Source organism: Calypte anna, chromosome 6 (genome assembly GCF_003957555.1).
Source record: "Calypte anna isolate BGI_N300 chromosome 6, bCalAnn1_v1.p, whole genome shotgun sequence".
NCBI lineage: Eukaryota > Metazoa > Chordata > Aves > Apodiformes > Trochilidae > Calypte > Calypte anna.
Window position 1 is genome coordinate 27,944,213 of NC_044252.1, and position 25,287 is coordinate 27,969,499.

General features: G+C 34.7%; 1 protein-coding gene across 1 annotated transcript in view; it reads left to right on the forward strand.

The window, feature by feature from the left end:
* Positions 1 to 25,287, forward strand: part of ATRNL1 (attractin like 1) — a 461,414-nt gene that overhangs the window by 174,091 nt on the left and 262,036 nt on the right. The window contains exons 22-24 of the mRNA XM_008490117.2: positions 3,775 to 3,869; positions 4,558 to 4,636; positions 5,843 to 6,000. Of these exons, the coding sequence (XP_008488339.1) occupies positions 3,775 to 3,869; positions 4,558 to 4,636; positions 5,843 to 6,000 (332 nt within the window). The remainder of the gene's footprint in view (positions 1 to 3,774; positions 3,870 to 4,557; positions 4,637 to 5,842; positions 6,001 to 25,287) is intronic.

A 25,287-nucleotide genomic window follows, 5' to 3' on the forward strand; every position in this document is an offset into this window, starting at 1 on the left:
GCCTTCCTCTAAGTTTTGAAACTTCTTCAGCAGACTTTCACAGTCCTCAGAAAGATGGAAAGAGTGTTTGCTCAGTGGTGGTTCTTTTATTTGCACCCCACTTTGTTGGCATTGTTGAACCAAGTAACTGCATCAGGCACTGCTCTCCACTTCATTCAGGTCATACACGTTATAGGAATCTTCCATGAATATAGAATCATCTTTAAAAGAGCTGTATTTCTCTTCTGCAGCATCCACTCTGTGGCCAAGATAGAGTTTTAACAATTTGTCCCTCTGTACTGAGGATCTTTCTGGAATAAAAACTTCATAATTTGTGTCCATTAGTACTAAGAATTGTGCTGCTTCTGAACAGTTTTGTGAAGATCTTCTCTTGCCAGTTTGTAGGATGGCTTAGCATAAGTTAGAGATCCTTGGGCACCTTTCAAGAATCCCAGGGCAACTTCATTGTGCTGGCTCTTGGGACTCTTCTTGAGTAACACAAGCTGTTAGTAGTAGCAGTTGTAGCAGCTGGTAGTGGTACTCAAGGATCTTTGAGTACTACAAAGGAGCTGATAGCTACTGCATGGAATATACAGCTACTTTCAGCACTGTTAATGGGGTGATACTATTTTATGGAGTTGCTTATTAATACTATTTTATGGAGTTGCTTATTAATAACTCCATAAAATACTTCTGGACATCTTGAGCATAAAAGGTGGCATGTATATCCAACTGTTAATGATTTTTGTGATTTAGTGTTTCAGTTGTATTGTAGGCAGAACTGAAGGGGGGGGAAAAAAAAGGCAGTATTTTCCTAGTTTGTTACTGATGGTAAAATTACAATAATCTGTATAGTTTAACACATTTTATCCTTTTTATAAAAGGATTTTTCTGCATTCCTTGAAAAAAAAAAAAGGTCCTGTTTTCTTGGCTTTTAGCAAGTAAGAGAAATTTAAAAGCAAACAAACAAGCAAAACAATAGCAACAACAACAAATCCAAGGAAAAATTGGTCACATAGTTTTAAGATGAAATTACTTTGAAATTTTTAAAACTTGTGTGTAAAAAAAGCTGTTTACTTATATATGATTGGGAGGCAAGAGTCCTGTCTATTCCCAGTTTTGCCATACAATGAGGACTAAAATGTAAATCCCTATTGATCGTTCACTGATGCTCTGCATCTCTGACTGGGCACAAGCTGGACTTAGATGAAGAACATTTTTAACTTTATCTTCTCTCCATTGTGAGCAGGTTAACAATACCTTGTTCAGACAACTTGCTTATGCTGCTGTTTGCATCTTTTAGCCTTTGCAGCAGCCAGAATTTCTGTAGGTGTGTGTTGTGGTGCTAGTCTGCTGTACGGTTAAAATAGTTGGCATTCCAAGATTCATGCTAAAGCAGTCATTTGTATTTTGTGGCACCCCAAGTTAACAAGATCAGGAGATTTAGGATATCTGCACATTATTTCTAACTTTTTTGCCTCGCTACTCATGGTAATTAAAGGGTTTATTAATCCCCTTAATGGGGTTCAATTTCTACTTGCCAGCTTTTCCTGACCTGCTACCTTTAACTATGTTCTGGTGCAGTGGTAAACATACTGTTAAATATGTAGATGTATCAGACTGTTACTAACAGGCTCAATGAGACTTTCTTAATTAGATTTGAATAGCTACAAAGTGTTCAGCAGCACTTATAAATAAATGGGGTCTTAATATGAAAGTGCCTTTCAACTATCTGATCAAAACTCATTCTTTAAGGCATCTAGGTCAATTTATTCTTATTTGAGTAATGGAACTATGATGAGTAGTAACTGAGAAAGTTGATTTCTCATCTTTCAGGTGGTCATGGAAATTCCTTTCATGTATCTGCTTTTTTTTTTAAATTTTTTTTTAAATTTTCTTTCCATGCTTACTTTAAAATAAAAATAAATAAATGAACTAAAAACCCTACTGCATCTCCTCCCTTCTCCCAGTCTCTTTAACTATGAAGACAATTTGTGCATCATTGACCAGTAAGCTTGTTTTCTCCAATGTCAGGCTTTCCATGGGATACAACAGTGTGTATTTTTTTCAGGTGCTATGTTGCTGCAGAAAAGGTGATTGTTAGCAGTAAGCAAGCAACTGAGGCTAACAAAAGGCTGACACAGCTATTTCTAGCCTCGACTTAATACTTCACTCTGTATTTACTGGTTTTGTTTTATGATCACATATTTCTTATTTGTAACACACTGCTCTTATGGTGTTGCTGCACAGTAGAATGTCAGCAAGAGAGGGATCAAAACAAGACTTGAGTTATTTAACAGATTCAAGGTTACTTCCATCTAGCCATATTTTAACACAGACAAAATAATAATCTGAATCACGTATACCTACAAGGCACCTCCTTATTTCCTGTGGTGAAGGAAAAACCAGAATCTTTTGATCTCTGTAGGACCATAATGGTCAAAGAGCTAGGAGATTTATAATGCTAGATCTGAAGATACCTGGCTTGCCCTGTAACAGAGCATTCTAGATCCATCCACTGCATGAATCTCTGGTTCACACCTGACAGCTGCACAAGGATGGTGAATCTGCTCACACAATTGACATCTCTGCTGATTCTTGATTATGTGACTACACTAAACACTGCTCTTGGGATTCTACATGAACCATCCCTGCTGACTGGGCCTTTTTCTTACATTATGGGAGCCTGAAACCTGCTTCACCCTGACAAATCCACTCCTACTCCTTCCCCCTGCAGAAAAGTTCCTTTTTAGTAATTCCTGTTGCTAAAGCCTAACTAAAGGTTAATATCATTCCTTCATCTTCAGGAGCACAATGGGAGGGCTCAAAACTTATGACCTCTAACTCATCCCAATCATTTTATGTTTCTTTCAGGAAGGTTTAAGTATATTTTGGGTAATCTGAGGCCCTTTCTGTCTACTGCCCATGTACCAGTTTTAGCTGTCTGGCAGGGGAGTGCTCTTAGTGGGCAGAGACAGAATGGCACAAATAGGAACTGCCTGGCAAACTCCATTCCTTTCACAGATTGAATGAAAAATGTGCAGAAAAAGTGTCATTTGGAAGTGAGATATAATCTGTTTGAGTCAATGCTAAACTGCCACTTGTTTCTCTTGTATGAAGAGTTTCTATCCCTTGACACATATCATCTCTTAGAATTCTGGCACTTTAGAAAGGATGTGCTTGATGCTCACAATTTCTATGGAATTCCACTGTGCCATTTTATTGTTAACAACCTTACTATAGTGACATCTATTCATACTGTATAATTTTACTGTAGACACAACTTTTTTTTCCAAAACTTTAAACCCAGTTATTCTAAAATGTGTCATAGTAATAGAGCTATGTAAAGCATTTATGTAACACAGCAAAATATATATAACTGTAAAACTTAAATACTTAAGTGCAGTTCCAACAGAGTATTTGGGTAATTACTTCAGACTAATTCAAGTACCTGGTAACAACACTTGATACTGTATTTTGGAATAATTACTTTGCAAAGAAAGACTGTTTCAAGATACCTGTAATAGCTGTTCTGACTCCATGTAGATTCTGTTTCTTAATTTAGTTGCTTTTCTTAATTCTACTTTTTTTCTTACTGCTTCACTTTTTTTTTTAATTGCTTCAAAACATTATAGTGCAAACACCTAAACAGTGAAAGTCATGTGGATAACTACAACTTGTAGATTTGTTCATGCATTTTAAAAAACGTGAGCAGTGAACTGCTAGGTCATTTCATAACATGTTAATATGTTACACTTGAATATGTTTTATTTTTAATTTCTGTTTTGCCCACAGACAGCCTTTTGATTGATTACCAGTTTACCTTCAGCTTGTTACAAGAGGATGATCGCCATCACACTGCCATAAACTTTATAGCAAATCCAGAACAGGTAAGGAAATGTTATTAACTTTAAACACATCGTGGAAAGTCATGAGCAATGTTTCCATTCTTTGTGACCATGTTTAAATGTTTGCCAAGTGTCTTTATAGTATTAGAATATTTGAAAACTTTTTGAAAACTAAAAATTACCAGAATATTCATTGACAAAACTCTTAACAGTAGATCTATTTCAGGTCAACTAATAATCTAAAAACATCAGCTGGCTTGTATTGCTGTTCTCCTGGGTTACACATGTTAGTAGCTTCATAGAATCATAGAATCATAGAATCCTAGGGGTTGGAAGGGACCTCGAAAGATCATCTAGTCCAACCCCCCCCTGTACACCTGTCAGTTAAGAAATCTCTATTAACAGATGAGAAAAGGAGTTTTTGAATTCTAATTAGTATGTAGCCATTTGTACTGTTTTTTCTGTAGTTTTATAAAGCAAATGGTTTCATTATTTTTATCACAATCTGAAAGTGGTGTAGTTATCTGCTTATTGGTACCCTGTTCTTACTGAAGCAGAGGGGAGGCTTACCTTTGGTTCTCAATTCTTACCATTCCCCTATCTGCTTAAAATGAAAACCAGAAGATGATTAAAAGGTTGTATTCAGTTATGTGCAATAGAGATTTATTCAGTGCATTCTGATATATTTTGTTAACTTCAGTATATGTTTTGTTTCTTTTTTTGTATACAGTCCAATAAAAATTTGGATATATCGATTAATGCATCAAACAACTTCAACCTCAATATTACATGGTCTGTTGGTTCTACAGGTGAGGGTGAATTTTGGTGTGATGGCTTTTCCATGTATGATTTCATGATCCTTTAAGCTGTTTTGACCTGATCATCTCTTTGTTGCTAATTTTGATAATAAAACTTTACCAAATGTGTTCTTTTGCCATTATCATTATGGCATTATTAATTATATTATTTAAACCTCAGATGCTAATTTGCAATCTGAATAAAGCTTCATTAATATGTTAACTTTCTCTCCTATTCAATTAAAATTACTTTGGTTTTGAAAAGCTTGTAGCCTATTTAAATTTTTAAAATGCCAGTTATGAAATGCTGTGATTTTAATTAAGATAAATTGCTTCCTTAACTACTGCAGAGACTGAGATTTTAATTTCTTTGTTTCAGTGTTCAAGTTAAAAATTTAATTATTAACCTTAACATTGATATCAAACAATGAAGTTCTTCTGTGTATGCTGATAAAAGGGCCTGCTTATCTATTTCTCTCCAACTTTGAACCCCATTACTCTTCATTGTTTTAAGAGAAAGAAAAAAAGCTTTATTTAAAGCTTTATTTAGACAGTTTCTCTGAACTGGTTCTATTGACTTTCTGAAAACACACCCAAGGAGAAGCATGATGCTTAAAATGAAATTCTACTGAAATATTTTTTTAAAGAAGGTTCAGAGTTTGTCTTCTTATAAACTCATGAATATCTTCATCAATGTAATTCTGAACTATTCTGACACACCGTAGTTAGTAAATTCTATTTGTTGATTTATTTGTACTTATCTCTGTAACCCATATGTTTGCAAAAAATGATACCTCTTTCTTAGTAGGTATGTTACTAAAATGATCATGAACAATTAGAACTCTATGGTAATAATGTAATATGTAGACAAGTTCACTGCCATGCTATTAACTTCTAAGTTTTTATTGAAATGAAATGTAAATTACTAGAGGAAAGCATATTACCTGTTTAGCTGACCATAAGAACTTTCTTCTAAAACTAACGTTACTTCTATCAATTTTATGTTTCATTCATAATATTTCAAACCCAGAGTAAGGGTTTCTGTGAATTCTCTATATGAATATAAAATATACCTCATGTGCCATGTAAATTGTAATAAAGGGTTGTAAAAAATGTAGAATGAAGAAACAAAAAGTAATTAAAAAATGTGTCTTGTGCAAATGGACTTTGATACTTTTAATGATTATTGATATTTGTGATAAATATATATTTTTTTAGCTGGAACAATATCTGGAGAAGAGATTCCTGTTGTTTCTAAGGCTAACATTAAGGAATACAGAGATAGCTTTTCCTGTGAAAAATTTAACTTTCGGAGCAACCCAAACATCACTTTCTATGTCTATGTCAGCAATTTCTCCTGGCCAATCAAAATACAGGTCAGTATGACTATTTTGTGCCTATAAAGATGATGTCTTAGCTTTTCCATCAGTTCCATGTTTTCACTCATACAGGAGGTATGCAAATAATACTCTGCATGCTGTATTTTTTATCTACACAAATGGTATTATGATGCTTGTGCTTTCTGTAGTGCATCAGCCTTCAAGCTGTTGGGTCTAGAATCTGAACTGAAAATTCCTAAAGAGAAATGTTGATTTGTAATGTGCCTTATGCATTCAGATGCATACATAAGACCATACAAATCTGTATGTCTGTACCTAGATATTTGTGTGTAATCTTTCATTGGTCATTAATTCTAAGCCTCTGAATTTCTTGAAGATTGTATGTCTGTATCATACTGCAATATTGCAAACTTCAGTTAACACTAAGTGCATTGTATTAGAATTTATATTCTTCTTTGACTTCATTGAGTCATCTCACTATTCCACAAAATACTTGGTGAAATTACTGTGCAGCTCTTGACTCAAAAAAAAATCGATGCACTGATGGCTGGTTTCAGCAATATTTATGGTTACTGTTACTATATCTGAATTTTTAAATTCTGTGTCCCCATCACCTATCAAGATCTCTTTATGTGGATCACCAGCTGTTGGCTATAGCTGCCTCGTGGAATTAATTTTAAAAAAATAAATTATAATAAAATTCCATAATTCCTAGTAATTCGCTCAGGAAACTGGAACAAGCTCAAAATTCTTGCCAGCTAACCATAATTAAAAACATTCTATAGATTTCCATTTTGGTGGTGAAAAACCCATTTTTATGTATATAACCCATTTATATATATATATATAAATATATATATAATATAATATAATATAATATAATATAATATAATATATATATATAAATACATAAATATTATATATATATAAAAATAAATGAAATGGGATGTATTTTATATATATATAAGTATGTATATGTATATATATATTTAATATTTGAAAATTTAATTATTTAATTTATATATAATATATTTATATTTATAATGTTTATATGTATATATGTATAAATAAATGAAATGGGATGTATTTTTTATATATAAATATATATATTTAATATTTAATAATTTAATATAATTTAATTTAATATAATTTAATTTAATATGTAATATATTTATATTTATAATGTTTATGTTTATATTTATATATATGTGTGTGTGCATGAATGATGAAGTCATGTGCAGAAGAGCCTTTTGGGTTATAGCAGTCATCTTGTGAGTACACTGGAAGAGGTAGCTTATCCCTGTGTTAATTAAAGCCAGACTTTTCTTCATAATACATGAATCTTAACTGTAAATATTAAGGATGAATTTGTCAAACTTATTAACATTTATGCACGTCCTATTTTATACTAAAAAAAACAAACCTGAAGGATGCTGCTTTCTTTTACCCTTCATACAAAGGGGTGTTTTTTGCACTCATCAGTCCTGCTTTCTGAGGACAGAACAATTTCAATTGCCAGATAGCTAGGATTTACACTCTGGGATGTGTAACTACTCTGTGAGATGTTGACAGATTGCAGCTTCTTCCTCTGCTGTTCCAGTTGCAGTGTAGCACCTTAATGGCAAAATGTTTTCATGTTCAACAATGTAATCCCTGATCATAGGTTAAAAATCTTAATTCTTTCCCTATCTCCCACAATTGCACTGAATTGTTGTGTGTTTATTTCTGAGGCACAGCGAGATGTCTCTGTTCAGACAGTTCTGTCTCAGAGATCGTGATGCCTGAATATTGAATTCCTTTCCTGTGCTTCTAATTTTTCATGAAAAACACTTCTTCCACCTAGAGATGAAATTATTCCAATTTTATGCAGTGGAAAAGGAATGCTAATGTCCAGTTGTGGATATTGATTCAGGATGTTAATATTTGTCCTCTGTATTTGCCTTCCTCACTCAAGAAAAGTATTATTTAGCTCTCAACTCTTTTATGCTGTAATTTTTTTCCTTTCCAAGGGAAAAGCTGAAGTTTGTGTTACCCATATAGATTTCTTAGGTTTTGTGGTCTGGCAGTAGATAAGTTCTTCGAATGATAAATGGAATAAGGAGGTTTTCAGAGAACAAGTTTAGCTTTCTATGTTAACGTTATGATTCCGTATATGATAGAAATTTATGAAATATATCAGCCTCCTTAGGAGGAGGAACTCATGGTTTATCCCTATCCAGACGCTGACATTTCCAAGGCCAGTACTGAATAGGTTCACAGTTCTAATATTTATGTTCAATTACATCTCTTAGCATATCAGATTTCACCTTCACCATATGCAAAGGCAGGTGATATCCATTTGTTACTGTATCAGAGTGTGTTCATTGAAAGGATGATGATTTCTACAAAAGTCATGTTACTGTTAAACTGATGCAAGGAGTCTTCAAGAGTCAAGATACTGATGATGGATTTGAGTTCTGGTTTGAAGTGGGGAAGTCTTCTAGCTGTTTTCTGGATGAGTGTTCAAATGGTCTAGAAATTAGTATCTTGAGTTAGCTACCTTTGCTTTTTTGTGGAGATCAGAGAGCTTTCTTCTAGTTCAGGGCTTTGGGTCTCACAGAAGCTGACCTATGTATAAATGGTCTTAGACACCAAACTACTTTGCACTGTATTTCTTTCCACTTGTGCAGTCACACTGCATTGTTCGGATTGTATTGGTTACAGTGATATTCTGTATCAACTCAGCACTGGAGGTTTCTTTTACTCCTATTATAGCAAAGGAAATTACTGTGGCTTCCTTGAGAGATTCTCTGTTAATAAATAAGGTAGCAACATGAAATTTGGCACATAGCTTTTCTACAGTAATTTTGTAGAGGACAAAACACTCACTTCAGCACTTTAGTGTTTTTCAAATACAATCTGAGTACCAGTCTCCAGTGTTTACATTATTCAGTATGATCTGTGAAGAATAGATTATATAAAGTATGAGTTCCTAAGGAAGCAGAAATAACAACCTTACTTCCCTTGTAACTGATATTTCAAGTTGGGCCTTTCACCACTCTCTCTTTTTTTGTTAGCACTGGAGCTAATAGTACTTGTGTCTTTCATTAGGAAGGTTGAGCTGTTGGTGCTGGAGTTACTGCTTTTACCATTTCATCCTCTAGAGGAGAAGGAACAGCACTCCTCATTATATAAGGAACTTAGTTTCATTTTCTGTCAAAGTCACCTATATTATCTCTATTTTTGCATTCTGTTCTCTTCAAGATTTCCATGACTAAAAGGAAAAGCTGTGCATCCCAGCAGGTGATTGCTTATTTGCATCAAGGGTTTACAATTGCTTCTTCAAGAACTTCTACTATGCATGTTACCTACTCAGCAAGCTTGGAGGCTTTTTTCTAAATCTTAATAAATTCATGGTTACTCTAACAAATATTCTCTTTTGGGTCACTATTTTCTGACTTGAAAAAAGGGTGTGTGATGATTGCATCCATACAGCAGTTTTCTGGAGGTGAGCTGGTCTGTGGGAATTCTTCACCAGCAACTCCCCAGTCACCCATTCCATTTTTGGCACTGGTGAACCTAATGACCTCAGAATAGAAGTTGTTCAGCACTGCATAGCAGTGAATTACTTTAAACCATAGATTACTTGCAACCAATTACTTTTAACCATAGAAACTATGAAGGAAAATTTCAGTTTCCCATAAAGTCCAGCCCTCTCTCTAACATTGTACTTTAGGTTCCTTTGTACTTTAGCACCCTTCTTCTGTCCATAATAGCTACAGGTGCACACCTGGGTCCTCACTCAGTAAGAGCTTTGCAGCCCTCAGGAGAAAATGCTACATTTGAATTTCCTGATGCTAAAAGCATTTCATTTAGCTGGGAGATCTTTTCTTCCTTGACATCAAAGGAGAAGCAGAAATGTGGCAGTTGCATAAGGGGTCATTAGAAAGATGGTGATATGGGACATCTTCAGCTTAGAACTGTTTCCACAAATAGGGCTGTTATTGTGTAGCGTGGAGAGCATCAGTTTATCTGGAAAGTGCACAGTAGTTATATGCTGGCACACATGTTGGATATTTTCCTGTTGAATTACTGGAGGAGTTTATACACTTTTCCTCAATTTCCTGTAATGCAGAGCTGTCTGGGAATGAAAGGCTGAATACAGCCCCTTAGGCTTAGCTGTTCCAGGCTTTCAGAGGCAGGGGTTCAGGTATCCAAGCAATAAGACATGATTTATCATCCAGTCTTACCAACCCTGTGACTGACTGCCTGTCTCTGACAGTCCCAACCCTTCAGGTGTACCATGTCATATATATATGTTCAGCAGGGCTCCATGCTGTTGTCTTAAACAGGCTATGTGTATGTGGCAAAGCCCCATAGCTTGTTTCTGCTCATTTTTATTTTATTTTGAGAGGAGGTGTAATTCAGACTCTACAGTAATGGAATTTGAAAGCTGTAACATTTATTGAAAAGCAGTAACTCAGACTGCAGCCAGAACCTCAAATAATGGTCAGTGGTCCCTGAGGAAGTAAGCAGTCATAAAGCTTGGGCTTCTGACAGCTATGCAAATATTAATAACAGCAGTGACAACATGTTCTTCAGTCTGAGGAAAGTAATTTTATGGCAAAGGATTTTTGTCACTGAAGTTGATTGCTGCAGATTTTTTTTTTTTTAAACGTGACTTTCTCCCTAATTCTGAGATGTAGCAAGCATGTATGAAACAAGCAAAAACCCTTAAAGCACTGTCCTGGCTTTCTGGTTGATGTGCTCTGTCCCTAAGGACAGCAATAGTATTCCTGCTTTCATGCACCCTGTCAGACTTGTAAGTCTGATCTCAACTTGTGCCCGAGCAGCACAATTTTCTACCAGTTTTAAAGCCTCATCTGAAGATGATAATAACTGTTCTACTAGTTATTTCCTTTCCTCCCTAAAGTGTAAATGAAAGATTCACAAGTGCCTGAGTTTTAATTGGGAGAGTCAGTTTAAATTATAAGGCTCAACCTTGGCAGCAAAGCACTGCCTGGAAAAATTAGGTGTGTATTTAATGGAAAAAATCTTGTTACTTTTGATCCTGGAATAGTCAATCCCCTATGTGTTTCCATAGCATCCAACAATTATTGTTGCAGTGCAAGTTAGACAGTACATGTAGAATGCCTAAATGGGTTGGAAAGAAAGAACTTAATTATTCTTAAACAAGCCTACTCTAAGCTTTGGTATCACATTGTTGGGGGCTTTTTTTTTTCTTGTACTGCTTTTTCTGAGGAAAATTATCTTTGGCACCCTGTATTAGTTTGTATGCCAGAACAGGATAATGAATTATGGGGAAGATTTACATTTTATTTGTATGTAGTACAACAAATAATCAAAACTACTTCATATATAAATTTTCAAGGTTTTAGTGTTTGTTTTTTTTAAGGGGAAACTAGTGTTCTTTCAGCTTACTGGCTCCTGTTTCAGAATTGATTTTCTTTCCCCCGTTAATAGCCTGCCTGTGGCAACTGAAGGAGTAGTGTAATGTAAATCACGAAGCATATCTATCCTGGTAATAAAATTTACTGTGTAGAATAATTTATTTCAGCTTTTTTTTTTTTTTTTTTTTTTGTATTGGAGTTCATTTTGAATTTTTAACATTCATGAATGACTCACGCAGCTGTGAAAGCTTTGAGAAGTAAAACTTGTCAGTCAGTGCCATAAGAAGCTACAACAGCAGCACAAACCTAATTACTAAATTCAAAAATAACAATCAGTTTTCTTTTTTCAGACCTTTCTGAATTTTGCTGAGGTCATGATGCCAGAGTATTTGCTTAGAAAATGAGGATTTATCCATACATAGCTGTGTTTGTACAGACTCTCCTCCCATCAGTGATTACATACCTAAATCTGTGATTTTTGATGAACTATTCAATTTCTGAGTGTCTTAATGATTTTCACAGAGGCTGTTGAGTAACTGCATACAGCTGTGTGTGAACACACTGTAATTCTTGAAACACTGAAGAATTATTGATGATGAAGCGGATACATTAGCTTCCAAAACGACTTCGATCTTTTCTTACAGTAAATACAGAAACCCTCTTTAAAAAAAGAGGTTTTTAGGTAGTATACCAAGAACAAAAACCTGGGAAGTCCAGAAAATCACCATTTAGGTCCAGTTCTGCAAGGAGGAGGAAATATTTTTGAAACAGAAAAGAAAACCAGGAAAAGATGGCATTGAGCAGCACAGGGTTGGCTAGCTTATAGATGAATAAATTAGGAACCAAAATGTAAATATATTTTAGTTATATATATTATGTAAATATAATAAATATAATTAACTATAGTTATACTATACTAAACTATACTATAACTATAGTGTAACTATAAATGTAGTTATTATATTTTCAACTTTCCATAAGGGTGATCATAATGATTATAGTGTAAAGTCAGAACAGATAATGACTGAAAACTCTCCTCAGCAGTGTTGAATGCAAAACTTGAGTTTAATGTGTTCAGTTTAGGCACCAGGTAATTGCCACCCCAGAAGCTGAAGGAAGTGGTGTGTGAAGCTGCAGGCCAAAAGCAGAGGGTAGGGCACAAGACTGGAGAAGAGAAAAGGCAAATTCAGTATTTGAACTTAGCAAAGATGTGATTCAGGTAACAACAGATTTAATAGTGTACAGTGCTTTGGAAAAGATTTTGAAGGAAGGTTATAGTATAGTTTTTAAAGTTTTGTCAGGCATTTTTTTAATAGGGATTAAGTTGGAGAGTAGGGGAACTGGCTGGTGATTGTAAAGTAGAAGAATGTAAATTTATGAAATGGAGATTTCATGTGGCTGCTCATGATACATTTGCACTTAAATATTCTGCCAAAGTGGCCCATCTAATTACCTTTCTGGCAGAGTGGAAAAATTTAGTTTGTGTGACAGAAAAATATGGAGATTCAGATTTTCATCTTGTGTAGGATCATTTCTGATGTTGGATCAAATATACATCTGAAAAGATATTCTCATTGTTTCTCAATACCATGTCAATAGAGCTTTTACTCTAGAGTTAATTTTATTTAAAACTTACTTCACTAAGTGAAGGAATTCAAAGTTATTTAAAAACTTAAATTGGGGAGAGAGCAGCATGGAGGTAAAGATGAATTTATTTTAGTATTAGATTCTAAAAGTAAACTCCATTCTGTTCTTCAACACAGTAAATACCTTTATTTAAAATTCTGAATTTTGGTTGAACATTACAGGTGCATCTATTATATGTGTAATTACTAGATTATATAAAGTAGTTGAAAATCACTGCCCAAATGTGGCCTGTTACAGTAATTATGATTACCTTTATTCTTTCTGAGGTAATTAAATGTCTTATCAGAAATCTACTGGTTCTTGTTTTGAATTATTTATTTCCTTGTGGTTGCAGGGGAAGTTTTGTGGAGAATAAACCATAAAACTGTATATTTTCCAAAATAATAATAATAATGAATAATTAATAATTAAATTATTCTGTCCAAACCAATGTAACATTTTCCAAATATTTTCCATGACTCCTGAAGCTCTGCTAAAATAAGGAGGTGTTTCCCAATGGTTAGATTTTACTTTTTTTCTTCCTCAGATATTGATGGAGCTGTTAATGTTTCTCTTAAAGTATATCAGAACAAGATTGCCAAACATACTGTGCCAACCATATTGTGCCAACTTCTACACCACTCCAATAAGTGTAAACTTTAATTTCATGCCTCTCCCTGGTACATTTCTTTTTCCAGTCACCTTAGAAAAGGTTTAATATGAGCCACCAGGGTATCTGAAAATATTTAACATAGTTGATATATTTCTCAGAAGTAGTTCAGCTGATGGTTTAAGGAAACCAAAACACCTAATTAGGAGATAATTAGTCTTCAATGATGCATAGTTTTAATTGGTGTATAATGTGAATGTCTGAGATAAGAACTCCTTCAGCTGACATGCCAATTTTATAGGGGTTTCTTTTCCTGACAGACCGAGACACCATCTACTGGTAGCTGTATAACACAATAAAGATGTATAGATAAAGTATTTGCTAATAAAAATTATCTCCCAATGATGTTTAGCAAGTAGACACTGAGATTTTTTCCTATAATTTCAATTTTCCTTATCTACTTAAGTAAATTGTAGTTAGAACATCTAGAATTAAATAGAAAATATTGCTCAAAGATAGCTTGTATTTGTTCAGGGCTTCTGATAAGCTATAGGAAAATAAGTCAATTATTCATCTTGGGACTTTGGGAGGGAACATATGAAAGGGTACAGAAATCTGTTATGGTTATTGTTTTTTTTTTAATTACAATAAATAAAACCCAAAAAACCTTCAAATATTATAATAATATATAATTAACATCCATGCCTTGCTGAACCACAGAATCCTATAAAGTTCATACACAGTGGTTCTCAGAATAATGGGAAAGTAAATGTTTGGCTCATGGGGAATCAGAATGGAAATGGGGAGATGGTGGTAAGGGATATTTTCATCCTATTCATCATTACTGTCAGATCTAAAAACCTTATTCGTCCTCCCTAACCAGGTTTTTAGAGATAAAGGTGAGCAATGCACAGGATTTTTTTTTTCTCATATTTTTCTTTAAACTGGGATGTGTGGCAAACCTGGACCAAATCCATGTATTTCAGTGTTGTGTAATAGCCCCAAATCAATTTACAAGTCCCAACACAGAGTGTTTGTGAGGGGACCCCACATCTGCTGACTAGTAATGACAATCTTGTCAGCCTCCCCAACATCATCTTGGTCCTGACACTGACGGGAATTTCAGGCTTTCAAGTTAGAATGAGCTTTAGGTTTCTTTAAGTCTTCTGGCTACAGCTGATGATACTGATGTTCTGAGGTACCTGGCTAGAAGGTACCTGGACTAACTGGATCCCCTGTCTGAATTCCCATCATAGGGTTGCCCTTCACCAACACCACATGGTCAGTTGTCCCATGACCTGAAGGCTCTTTTGAACCTCCAAGCATGGAATGAATAAGGTGTTTCATGGTGAACTGGGAGCCAGTGACCCTGGAAACATGAGTTTCCAGCTCCAGATAAACTTGACTTGACTGGAAATAAAGCTCTGGAATTTTGTTTAGGACTTCAGAACTTAGTTTCTCAGGCATGGCAAAGTAGCTAAGTGAAGGAGTGCTTTACAGCTGAGTTTGCAGAGTTCTCTAACTCCCTGCTATCCAGAAACACTGAAGCTTCAAAAGATGAGGCTATTGAAGAATGTTTCTTTTAGTAAATTTGTATTTTTGCTGGCACTCTGATGTGAAGGAGTTATTGCAGTCACTGGTGCAATTTTAAATGCTGCTAGAAGACAATCCTCAAGAATGGGAAAAGTCCTGTTTTGGGGAGCTTTAGTGCTCTTCATTACATTATGGGGTAAATGCTCACTTCTTTAGACTGCTAGAGCTGGGATTGTGCTTGTTTTCATTACGGAATTTTGATGGCTGGGTTTTATTTTGAAATGCTTTGAAGACCTTTAAATTGTGGTAATGGTGTAATTTAAAAAATATCTTGAATTCTTTATTATTGGGAAGCTAGTTGCATGTATTTTGAAGAAACAGGAAAAAAAAAAAAACCAAAAAAAAATCCAAGCAAACAACCAAAACTGCTTGGTCTGTGTTGAACATTCTTTACCTGTACAAAAACCAATCAGGCACAGATAGCTAGAAAAGTATTAAACAAGAGGGTGGAGAGCTTGCAGGTCATCTGTTTTTAAAAAAATCTGCCTCTAAGTACATTAGTTACTTGTCATTACTTTTCCATGTAAGCACTGGATTTAATTGCTGCCTTGGTGTTACATCTCATAGATGATAAATCCAGAAGGGGCTGCTGTGATCATATAATCTGAAATGAGACATAAACTGAAGCACAGGCTTTCACAAATTGATTACCGTTTAAACTCAACCATATATTAACAAAAAAAATAAAAATCCAGTCTTGCTTTAAGTATTTCTAGAAATGGGAAAAACACATGATTAATGTAGTTATTTAGATTCATGTAGATTCAGGAAAATGTAGCTTTCCACAGGCTAGTCTTAAAATACTGTTTTATGCTAGAAAGAAGTGCTTCCTTCTATAAAGGATGTGCTGAAAATACTTGCAGTGTACTCCATCACCTTTTCTTCAGTTTTTGTCCAGTGTTACTCATTTTTTGTGGCTTTTCTCTGAAGCCTTCAGTATTTCAGTATCCCTTGGGAATTATGGTTGCCAGAACTGGATATGTTTTCCAAGTGAGATTACATCTGTTTTAAGTACAGGGCTCATGATGTGCCTGAGGGGCAAAGAAGGGGAGCATTCCAGCAGCTTCACCCAGGCCACACTGCTGCTGAAGGAAGCAGAAGAATATTTAGACCACCTTCCCTGCTTGCTTCTCTAGTGATTCCTGTCCACCCTTTTCACTACATTCAGTATTTTCCTCTATACAGGTAGGATTACCATAGCCCTTTTATCACGACATGGGGAATTTAATGATTTTCTACCATACCCTAAGTGTTATTCAGTGTCACTGAGTTCAAAATAGTGTCCCTGAGAATGTTCTTCATTCTTTAATTCCACATTTATATTATCAAAGGCAATTTTTATTACTTTTACCTTCCTCTTATCCTCTTGCACAAATGGCTTTTGAACAGTGACATATTATTTTGACTTTCTTGCCTCAGCATACCAACTAAAAATACTTCAGTATTGTTTTCTTTCCAGATATTGACAAAAGCTTTAAATAACACTAGAAAACCAAAGATCCAAGAGTCTCACTGCCTTGCATTAGAAACACATTTGCACAAATATGAATCACTATTTGCAATTGCATTTCACATTAGTTATAATGACAGCCTTGTTGAATTCATATTCCAGTTTCTTAAAGTGGTTCATTTGCTGCAAGGATTAATACAATCTCTTTGTATGTATAAACAGGAATATATTCAGAAGGAGCAGAACTTCTGATGCTTGTATTGTTATGTGTGTTGTTGGGAATGGGTTAGGAGATGGTCTGTGTAGGCTTGATTAGAGGGTAATGCACTCCTGCAAAAATGTATAAGAAAATGTGGTTATAGAATATTTTTTTTAACACAGATGTTCTTAAAATTGATAAAATTGTTAGCCTAATATACTTAAAAATTTGCTATTCTATTCATACATTACTCTTTAGCTTGGACTTTATTCATAGCTGTGATATTTTATTCTGTGGTGCTTTGATGAACATACCTTACACAAAACTGGTGTGAGGTTAATATTCTGCCTTTCTTTCCTTCCTTCCTTCCATTTTTCTCCTTGTGTCTTCATTTTACTTTCATGTCTTTTTCTTTTATCATTATTCTTTACTATGACAAGAAAAATACACCAGACTGACACTGTTACAGATTACAGCCTTGTTAAAATTGCCATATTAACTAGCAGTCCAGGTAGTGAAAAACTATTCAAGCTGTCAGGTATTCTCAAATGGGTGAAATAAAAGCTGTTTATATGTATATAGACTCATCATTGCTCCTTTGTCCCGTAATACCTTCTTTGTGCAGACTTTAAATTGTTTTCATTTAAAGTAATCTTATTTTTCTGTTATTCCCAGTGGCAGCATCTGAGAAATTCTCTGCTGTGTACATGGGAGAGTTTACAGAAATGAGTAATTTTCACTGATAAAAAACTTTTTGCATTCATTATCTCTCCCGGAAGTGTTTGTCTTCATTGAATTAGTACAGACACAGCACATAATTCACTTGCTGTGGATAGAAGTTCTGAGTCTGGGAAACAGAATAGTTTATGTTGGAAAAACCTCTGGAACTCTCCAGTCCAGCCCCTGTTCAGATGAGGGGTTTGTGATTGCTCAGATCCTTGTCCAGGCAGTTTTTGTCCCTTGTATCTCTTGCTGCAGTTTAATGTTCATGCTGTCTGCTCCTATTTCTGTGAACCTCTGAGAAGATTCTGACTGTATTTTCTCTGCAACCTACCCATTAGGTAGTTGGAGATATGGATAAGATCCATTCTTTGCCCTCTCCTTAAAACATTCACAGGTAATGACTTGTAGCTGTGTGATAAATTGTGAGCTCAGTGCATTTGAAGAAGTTAAAATCATCCCTGGAATTCAGTTCAATTCAGTGCATTCTTGAAAGTCCCTCCAACTGCAAGGTTTTGAAAATTATGAAATGTTTGTAAATCTTGAACTCCTTATTTAAAATAATAAATTGTTTAATATAACTGCAAGATTAATCATCATAATAAAATCTGTGAACTGTACTATCTAAGTGTAGTCTTAAATTCTATCCTCTCAGATCTTTATTTTTCCCTTTTGGAGCTGCTGTCCCAGCAAGTGGCTTCTTTCAAGAACATAAGCTCCTTACAGTGCCTGCACAGGTGAATTAAAATGTAATACTAGAAAGTGGTATGGTCAGTTGTTCCTGTCCAAAACCCACCTGGGAAATGTGTAACTCCTACCATGGAGGGGACTTTTCTCTGCTTGTAGTTGCAAGCCACATCCATCGGATAGAGCACAACATGAAGTGCCTTTTCACTTCAATCTTTTTTTTCAAGTGATGTCTTTCCTGTGTAGCATAATAACTGTGCTTATTAAGCTCTGGGTTTGTTTTTTTGTTTTGTTTTGTTTTCCCCCCTTTCTGGCATATGTCTTTTTAAATATACATTCCCATTTGAACATTTAGCAGTGTTTTTATGCACACACTGAGACTGGAAAGAACAAGGATGGAGTGCATCTCTTCGGTAGCAGCAAGGATAAAAAAGGGGAAATAGAGCAAGGCAGCATTTAAACTAAAATTTAAGAGCTTTAATTTTTTTTTTTTTTTTTTGTTACAATTTTCAGAGTTGGTAGTGAGATGTTAGTGGAGGAAGTATTTATAACATGTATATTCAAAAGGAATTTAAAAGGAATTTTTTGGCTCTCCTTTTTCATTGGGGATGAGTGTCAGTAATTAACATGAAGGTGGTGTAACTGTATCACTGTATCCATGCCAAAGTGAAGGCAGTCAGTGGCATTCTATGAAGTGATTATCTCAGCTATTTTGTGAGAATATAACAAAAAATGTGTGTTCTGCCATAAATAACAGATGGATTAGCACTCTTGTGGCTAAGTCCCATGTGCATCAGTAAGAATAGTTTTTTCATAATTGTTGCCTTTTCTTTAGGTATTAGAAAAGACAAAAAGTTATTTTATTCCTATCATACCTGTGTGAACTACTGTAAGCTGAAAATGCTGTCTTTAAAAAGTAAGTATGCTCTTTTTTTGTGACGGTTTTAGTATGTGGAGTTTTTTTGTTTTGTCTTGTTTTGTTTTCCCTAAACTAGTAACACTTCATTTATATTCTATGGGCATTAACCAGAGAACTTAATTTGTTTTGAAAATCCTTTTAAAAGCTGGATTCATCTGTGGCCAGGCCAGAAGTGGTAAAAATCAATTGCAGCTGTAGTATTTGCAAAGTAATCAATTCCCTCCTCCATTCTAAATAGCAGTGGCATCCTAAGGAGCTGGAAAAATTACACTAATCTGATATGATTGGATCTTGTCTTTGTTTCATTGTAAAGACTGATACTACTCTCTTTATGTCCATTTCCTTTGAATTTTATTTAGAGTTCATATAAATAAGGACTACTTGAAAATATCCTTAGCCTGGCTATAAGCAACCCATTCTTTTTACAATTGTTTTTGTTATTAGGTCTCTTTTTTTCTCTTCTTAGGAACCAGGAATGTTTAAATGTCTCTCAAATCATGTACATTTGAAAAGAAAGCATCGAGTAACTTTTCAGTCTTTCATTTCCATAAAATCTAAGTATTATTCTGTCCAAGCTTTGATTCCAATATTAATCTTTTCCTTAAAATAGATTTTTGTTTTCTGAATATATATTGTTGTTAAGGCCTGCAAGTGTTATGTGCTGGGCTCCAAGTCTTGGAAATACACTTGTAATATTGAAGTGTTAGTAATATAGGGTTAGGACCTTCAGGAACCTTTTCCATCATCAAGATGACATTGCTTGATGTTGCAAGCAAAGCCTTTCATAAGCACATCAGTTTTAAAAAGCAGATTTCATCACTATTTGAACTTAGAATCAATTTTCACTAAGTTCTTTCTTTTCCATAATGTAATAATCCATCTTACACATATTTGTTATTGTACAACCTTTTTCTGTGACTTTCCTACCTCTTCATCCTTCCAGGTGTTTACTCCTTTTCACATGCTTAAACACAGCAATCATATTCTCTATCAGCCTTTGATTTACTTGGCTAATCTTTGCTTTTGATAAGATTCATTTTCTGTTCTCTTCCTGGCCACCCTAATTGTTCTTCACCTTCAGTTTCAATCCATCTTTGAACAGTGTCAGTGCAGTGTACAGTTATTAGTCTGTCAAGAAATTTTTTTGCACTTGGAAGATTAAATTGCACAGTACAATTGTTCTTGTTACTATTTTGGTTACTCCATTAAGATGCTTCACAATCTGTTTGTGTGTTTCTTTATGCTTGGTTGCTGTAGTTTGGGGAAGTTGCTTGTTGCTTTTGTGGTGATTACTGAATACCTGGTGTAGCAGCCAAATGTAAAAGAGCCAGGCTTCTGTTTGGGTTATTTTTTTCAGAAAAGAAAATGAAAAGAAGAAAAGAAAAAAAAGGGATAATAATGTGACATAATGAACTGATTTCATTTCATATGAAAAGTTCAAATGGTATTATTTTATGACAGAATTTAACCTTCTAAAGCAATCTGAAAATCTGTGTACGTAGTTGGTATGCCTGGACTCCTTATCATACTGCTACGAATGTGACTTGATCCTGGAGATTTACAAATACTCAGTCAGATCATTAAATGGTTGTGGGATGCTTTCAAATAGCTTGTCATTCACAATGCTGGACTGCATGCTACTCTGCTTTAAAACAACTGCTTTCTGTTCAAGTCCACTTACATTCTTTCTCCATTGCCATTAACACTGGGTTACTGGCATTGCACCCACTATGGATTAATTGCTTTGTGTGTGATTTTTTTTTTTATTTTTATAAAATATCCTACTGCTTACATTTTTGCTCCTGCTTTTAAGCTGATTTTCATGATACCTAAACACTGCCTTTGTTTAACATGGCCTCTGTTTAACCTTAGTCTGATGAAATCGAGTAAATCACAGAGAAAGGGATTTTTTAGCTTGGTATTTTGAGTTCAAAACGATGAATATGCAGGTTACAGTAGTGACAATTTACTAATGATAGGATAGCAGGTGCACTAAGATTAATTGTGTCTCCTCTCAGAGTAACTTTAATGGTATATGGTACATCACTGCAATATCGTTTCTACCATTTGCAGAGGGAAAGAAATTCATTTTTTATTAATGATATATAATATTAATAAGATTTTATAAAGACTTTTTAATCTTGCAGTGTAGTGAAAGTAAGTTGTTAAAATGATCGTACTGGGTAAAATACTTTAAAAATTCCATTCCTTAGCTGACAGTCCTTGTGTTGTTATTGTTGAAACAGAAACTTGGGAAACAAAGGGAACAAAATTAAAATTAATACAAAGCCATAAAACAGAATTAGTTACCTTGGAAAAAAGTGGTTTAAGTGAAATTTGTTAAAGCAGTCTTTTTGCTTAACTCAGCTTTTTTCTAGTTTCAACTTCAGAGTTCAGACAATAGTAAAAATTGCAAAGATGTCTAGGAAAAAAAATGAGCAAATACTGAAATTATTTCACTTGTTAATCTCATTAAGGGAAGGTTTAAGGGGTAATATTGCAGCCAAGCAGCAAGAGATGCCTGGGTAATGGTGGGGGAAGGAGATGGAGAGAAAATACAGAGAGATGAAATGGTCCTAAATATCAGTAAGTGATATTTAGATTTGACATGCTAAAATGAAAAGTGGCACAGATATTTTCAGTAAATTTCTAAAATTAGAGTTTTTAAAAAATGGTATAACCATCTGTCTGGTTGATTTTTCTTTGAGGAAGCAGGTATGCCCCATCTGCTGTGCTTTTATTATGGTTTTTGTGATGCATTTTTTTCATTTCAATATTCCATTTTTTTCCTCATCTTGATGTGGATAATTTGGAACAGCACAAGCCAAGGGTCTTCATTGGTATAATCCTAATAAAAGGATGAAATCTACTTTCTCATGATCTGACAGCCAGGTACCCTACTTGTCATTCTTAGGAACTGCAGAGGGAAACTGGTAATGTGGAGGAAGAGCATTCAGTTGTCTCTGAAGTTGTTAAGATGGACGATTTAAACAAGCTTTTCATACAGCTAAGCAGTGATTTCTAGAAAGCAGTTAAGAGACTTCAAAAAAGGAGGATTAAATCGCTCCAGTGTTCAGCTTTGTAAGTTTTATGTAAACATGAAAAAAAAAAACAACCCACAAATTGGTCTTTTACCAACTGACTCTTCTTTAACTCCAGTTTTTTGACACTTTAGAGCCCTTTGCCCCAGAAGGAGTGGTAATACAATTGGTCTGGTACATACTCTTTAATTGAATTGACTGTGTTGCACTGCTGCTCAGGGAATTGATAAATTGCTGCAGCCTTCTGTTTTGAAAGTTGGTGGCTTTTCTGTTGTGTTTTCTTTTAGAACAAAGAAAAATAACACTCAAAATTGGATAAAGACATCACTGAATTTGTTTTGACTGATTATATATCAATGCAGTCTTAGTTCTGTGAAATATTTAAGGAATTAATCAGTGTTTGCCATCATTTATGTTTCTGGTTTAATCATGTAGGTGAAATAAACTTCCATGTTTAAAATGCCACCAGGACAGAATAGAATTGGTAGAACATAACTCAGTGTTTCGAGCTTTCCAAAGGGAAGTTAATTGATGTGAAAACACTGTTAAGGAGAAAGTTCTTACTGACTTCATAAGGTGAACATCAATATTGTGTTTTCAAAAGGCAGCTGACCTGCAGATGCAATTTGAATGATATCTTATTAATAAACAGGTTAAATGAAATTCCCAAAGTTATTACTTATCAAGAAAATATGACAAGAATATTTTTTCAGACAAGACAATATTTATATTGATAATTTCTATTGTTCTCTCCCCTTCACCAATATATCTCCCACTCCCCAAAATACACAGGTCATAGTATCATTTTTAAAGTCATCTAGATGTTGTGGATGTTTACTTTCAGGAGAGACCAAGGCATCTGGGTGCTGTGGGTGACTTTAGAAATATCAGCTATTATTTACTCATATTCTCAGTTTCTGATTTTTGTTTTGTTTTGTTTTGGTGATTTTTTTTGTTGTTGTTGTTTTGGTTTTTGGGTTTTTTCTTGCTTGTTTTGTTTTGGTTTGGTTTGGTTTTTTCCCATCAGTTAAATAAAATAAATCACAGCCCAAAAGTTAATGAGAAATGCTGAAAGGAGTTTAAAGCATGAGTCCATAACTTAATGCAGTTTGCACTTGCCATGCAAGGTGTGAGTTTGCAATTTTTTTTCCTAATCTCTATGAGTTCCTCAGATTTTGTCTTTTTCTTCAAGTTATAAGTAATAGCTCTGTGTTTGCTCTTCATGGCAAAATCAGATAAGCATTCCATATGGTTTTACTTCAGTTCTGAGTATTTGATTAGTTAAAGGCACACTTTGGTCTAAATAGAGTATAGAGGGATTCCAGATTATAGTAAATAATAATTGATAACAGTTCTAATTACACTAGAGGAGCTGCTAGTTAATGGATTAGTTTCCACTAGCCAAAATATTCCTTAAATGTTTACCATGCTTGTGTGTATGTTGCATTACCCTATTCCAGGGGACATACTAGAAGTATGTCCTGTGTCTTTTTTAAAGAGGTGACTGTCCATCTCTTATTAAAAGAGATCAGCCTTCATTTCATTTCATTTCATTTCATTTCATTTCATTTCATTTCATTTCATTTCATTTCATCATGTGAGGAAAGGAACAGGTTAAATAAATCTGTTGAATGTTACTCAAAGTGTGAAATATTTTTAATTATCTCCTGGTTTTATAGTATTTAATCAAAAGCTTTTTTTATTTTGTCCTGTTGCTACGTTGAATTATATGCAAAACCAAGCAATGAGGTTGTTGCTTAGTATTTGATATTGTTGAGACAGTTCCTGTACTGCTTGTACTTGCACCCAAAATAGTAATCAGTATCATACAAGAGATATTGTTATCCTTTAAAATATGGCTTGGTTATTTTCAGGTAGAAAAGTCATTAAAACTCTGCAGCAGCTCTCCCTAAGAGCCTGGTAGTTTGTAAGTGTAGGAGGACATTGTAAAGCTTCAAAAGCTTTGCTGGGCTATTGCTGCTGTATGAGTAACTTGTATTCTTCAACAAGAACCTTGTTGAAGCAATGCAGAGCTCTGTGCTAGAACTCAGAGAGAGAAAAACTTGTACTGAGGTTAGAGCTGAGAGGCTTAAAGAGGAGAGCTGGAGTGCAGACTCCAGGTTGTACACTGAGATTACTTTGTACTGAAGAAACTAATGGAAGCAAAATCACAGAAATATCAAAAAGAAGTGCTATGAGGATTGAAAGATAGTGTTATGATTTGATTTACTGCAGGTTTTAAATTCAGACAGGTTAGAAATCAATGTCATTTTAACTAATGAACTGTGTAATAGTGGAATTAGTTTTTGAGGTTAGCAAAACTACAGCTTCCAAGAAGATTCTTGATAAGCTAATGAGTGTTGTGTTTCTTCTTATGTCCTTGTCTACTTTGGTTTTCATGTATGTTCACAGTTTTGCTTTCTGACAGTATGTAAACTGCTGCTCTCTTTCATCTTTCCTTCTCCTAACGTAGCTGTTAGGAAATTCATATAAAACACCTTGTGAATAGCCTTTAATTGGACAAAAATTCTTTGAGATCAAGAACATATATATATATAATTATATAATTGATGGATGGTACTTTAAAAAGTGTAATTTAGAATTTTAAGTCTAACGAGGGCTGTACTTTTATTTTTGTTTCAGATAATTCAAATGTAAAGACATTTCTACCATTGACTTTGTCACGGTTTAACACTGGCCCGGCAATTAACAGACACTCTCTATTAATCTCTCTCTCCTCCTTTATAAAGAAAGGAGAGAGAATAAGGGAGAGAGACTTATGGGTTGGAAACTAAACTACACAGCTTTAATGAAACAGTAATGATAAATAGGAAAAATTACTAAATATATACAAATACACAGGAAAATGGATCCCACGTTCCTCTCCCCCTTCCCCCAATAACTCTCACGTCACCACTGAGGCTGCAGGGCAGCCCTGGGAAAGTCCAGACTGGACTCCTGGAGTCGGCAGCAGTCAGGAACTGGAGGCAGGAACACACAGATATGGGCTGGCACGGATCAGGACCACAGGCAGACGAACGGATGGAATCCTTCCAGGATGCCGGGTGAAGGAAGGGAAGCAGGAAAT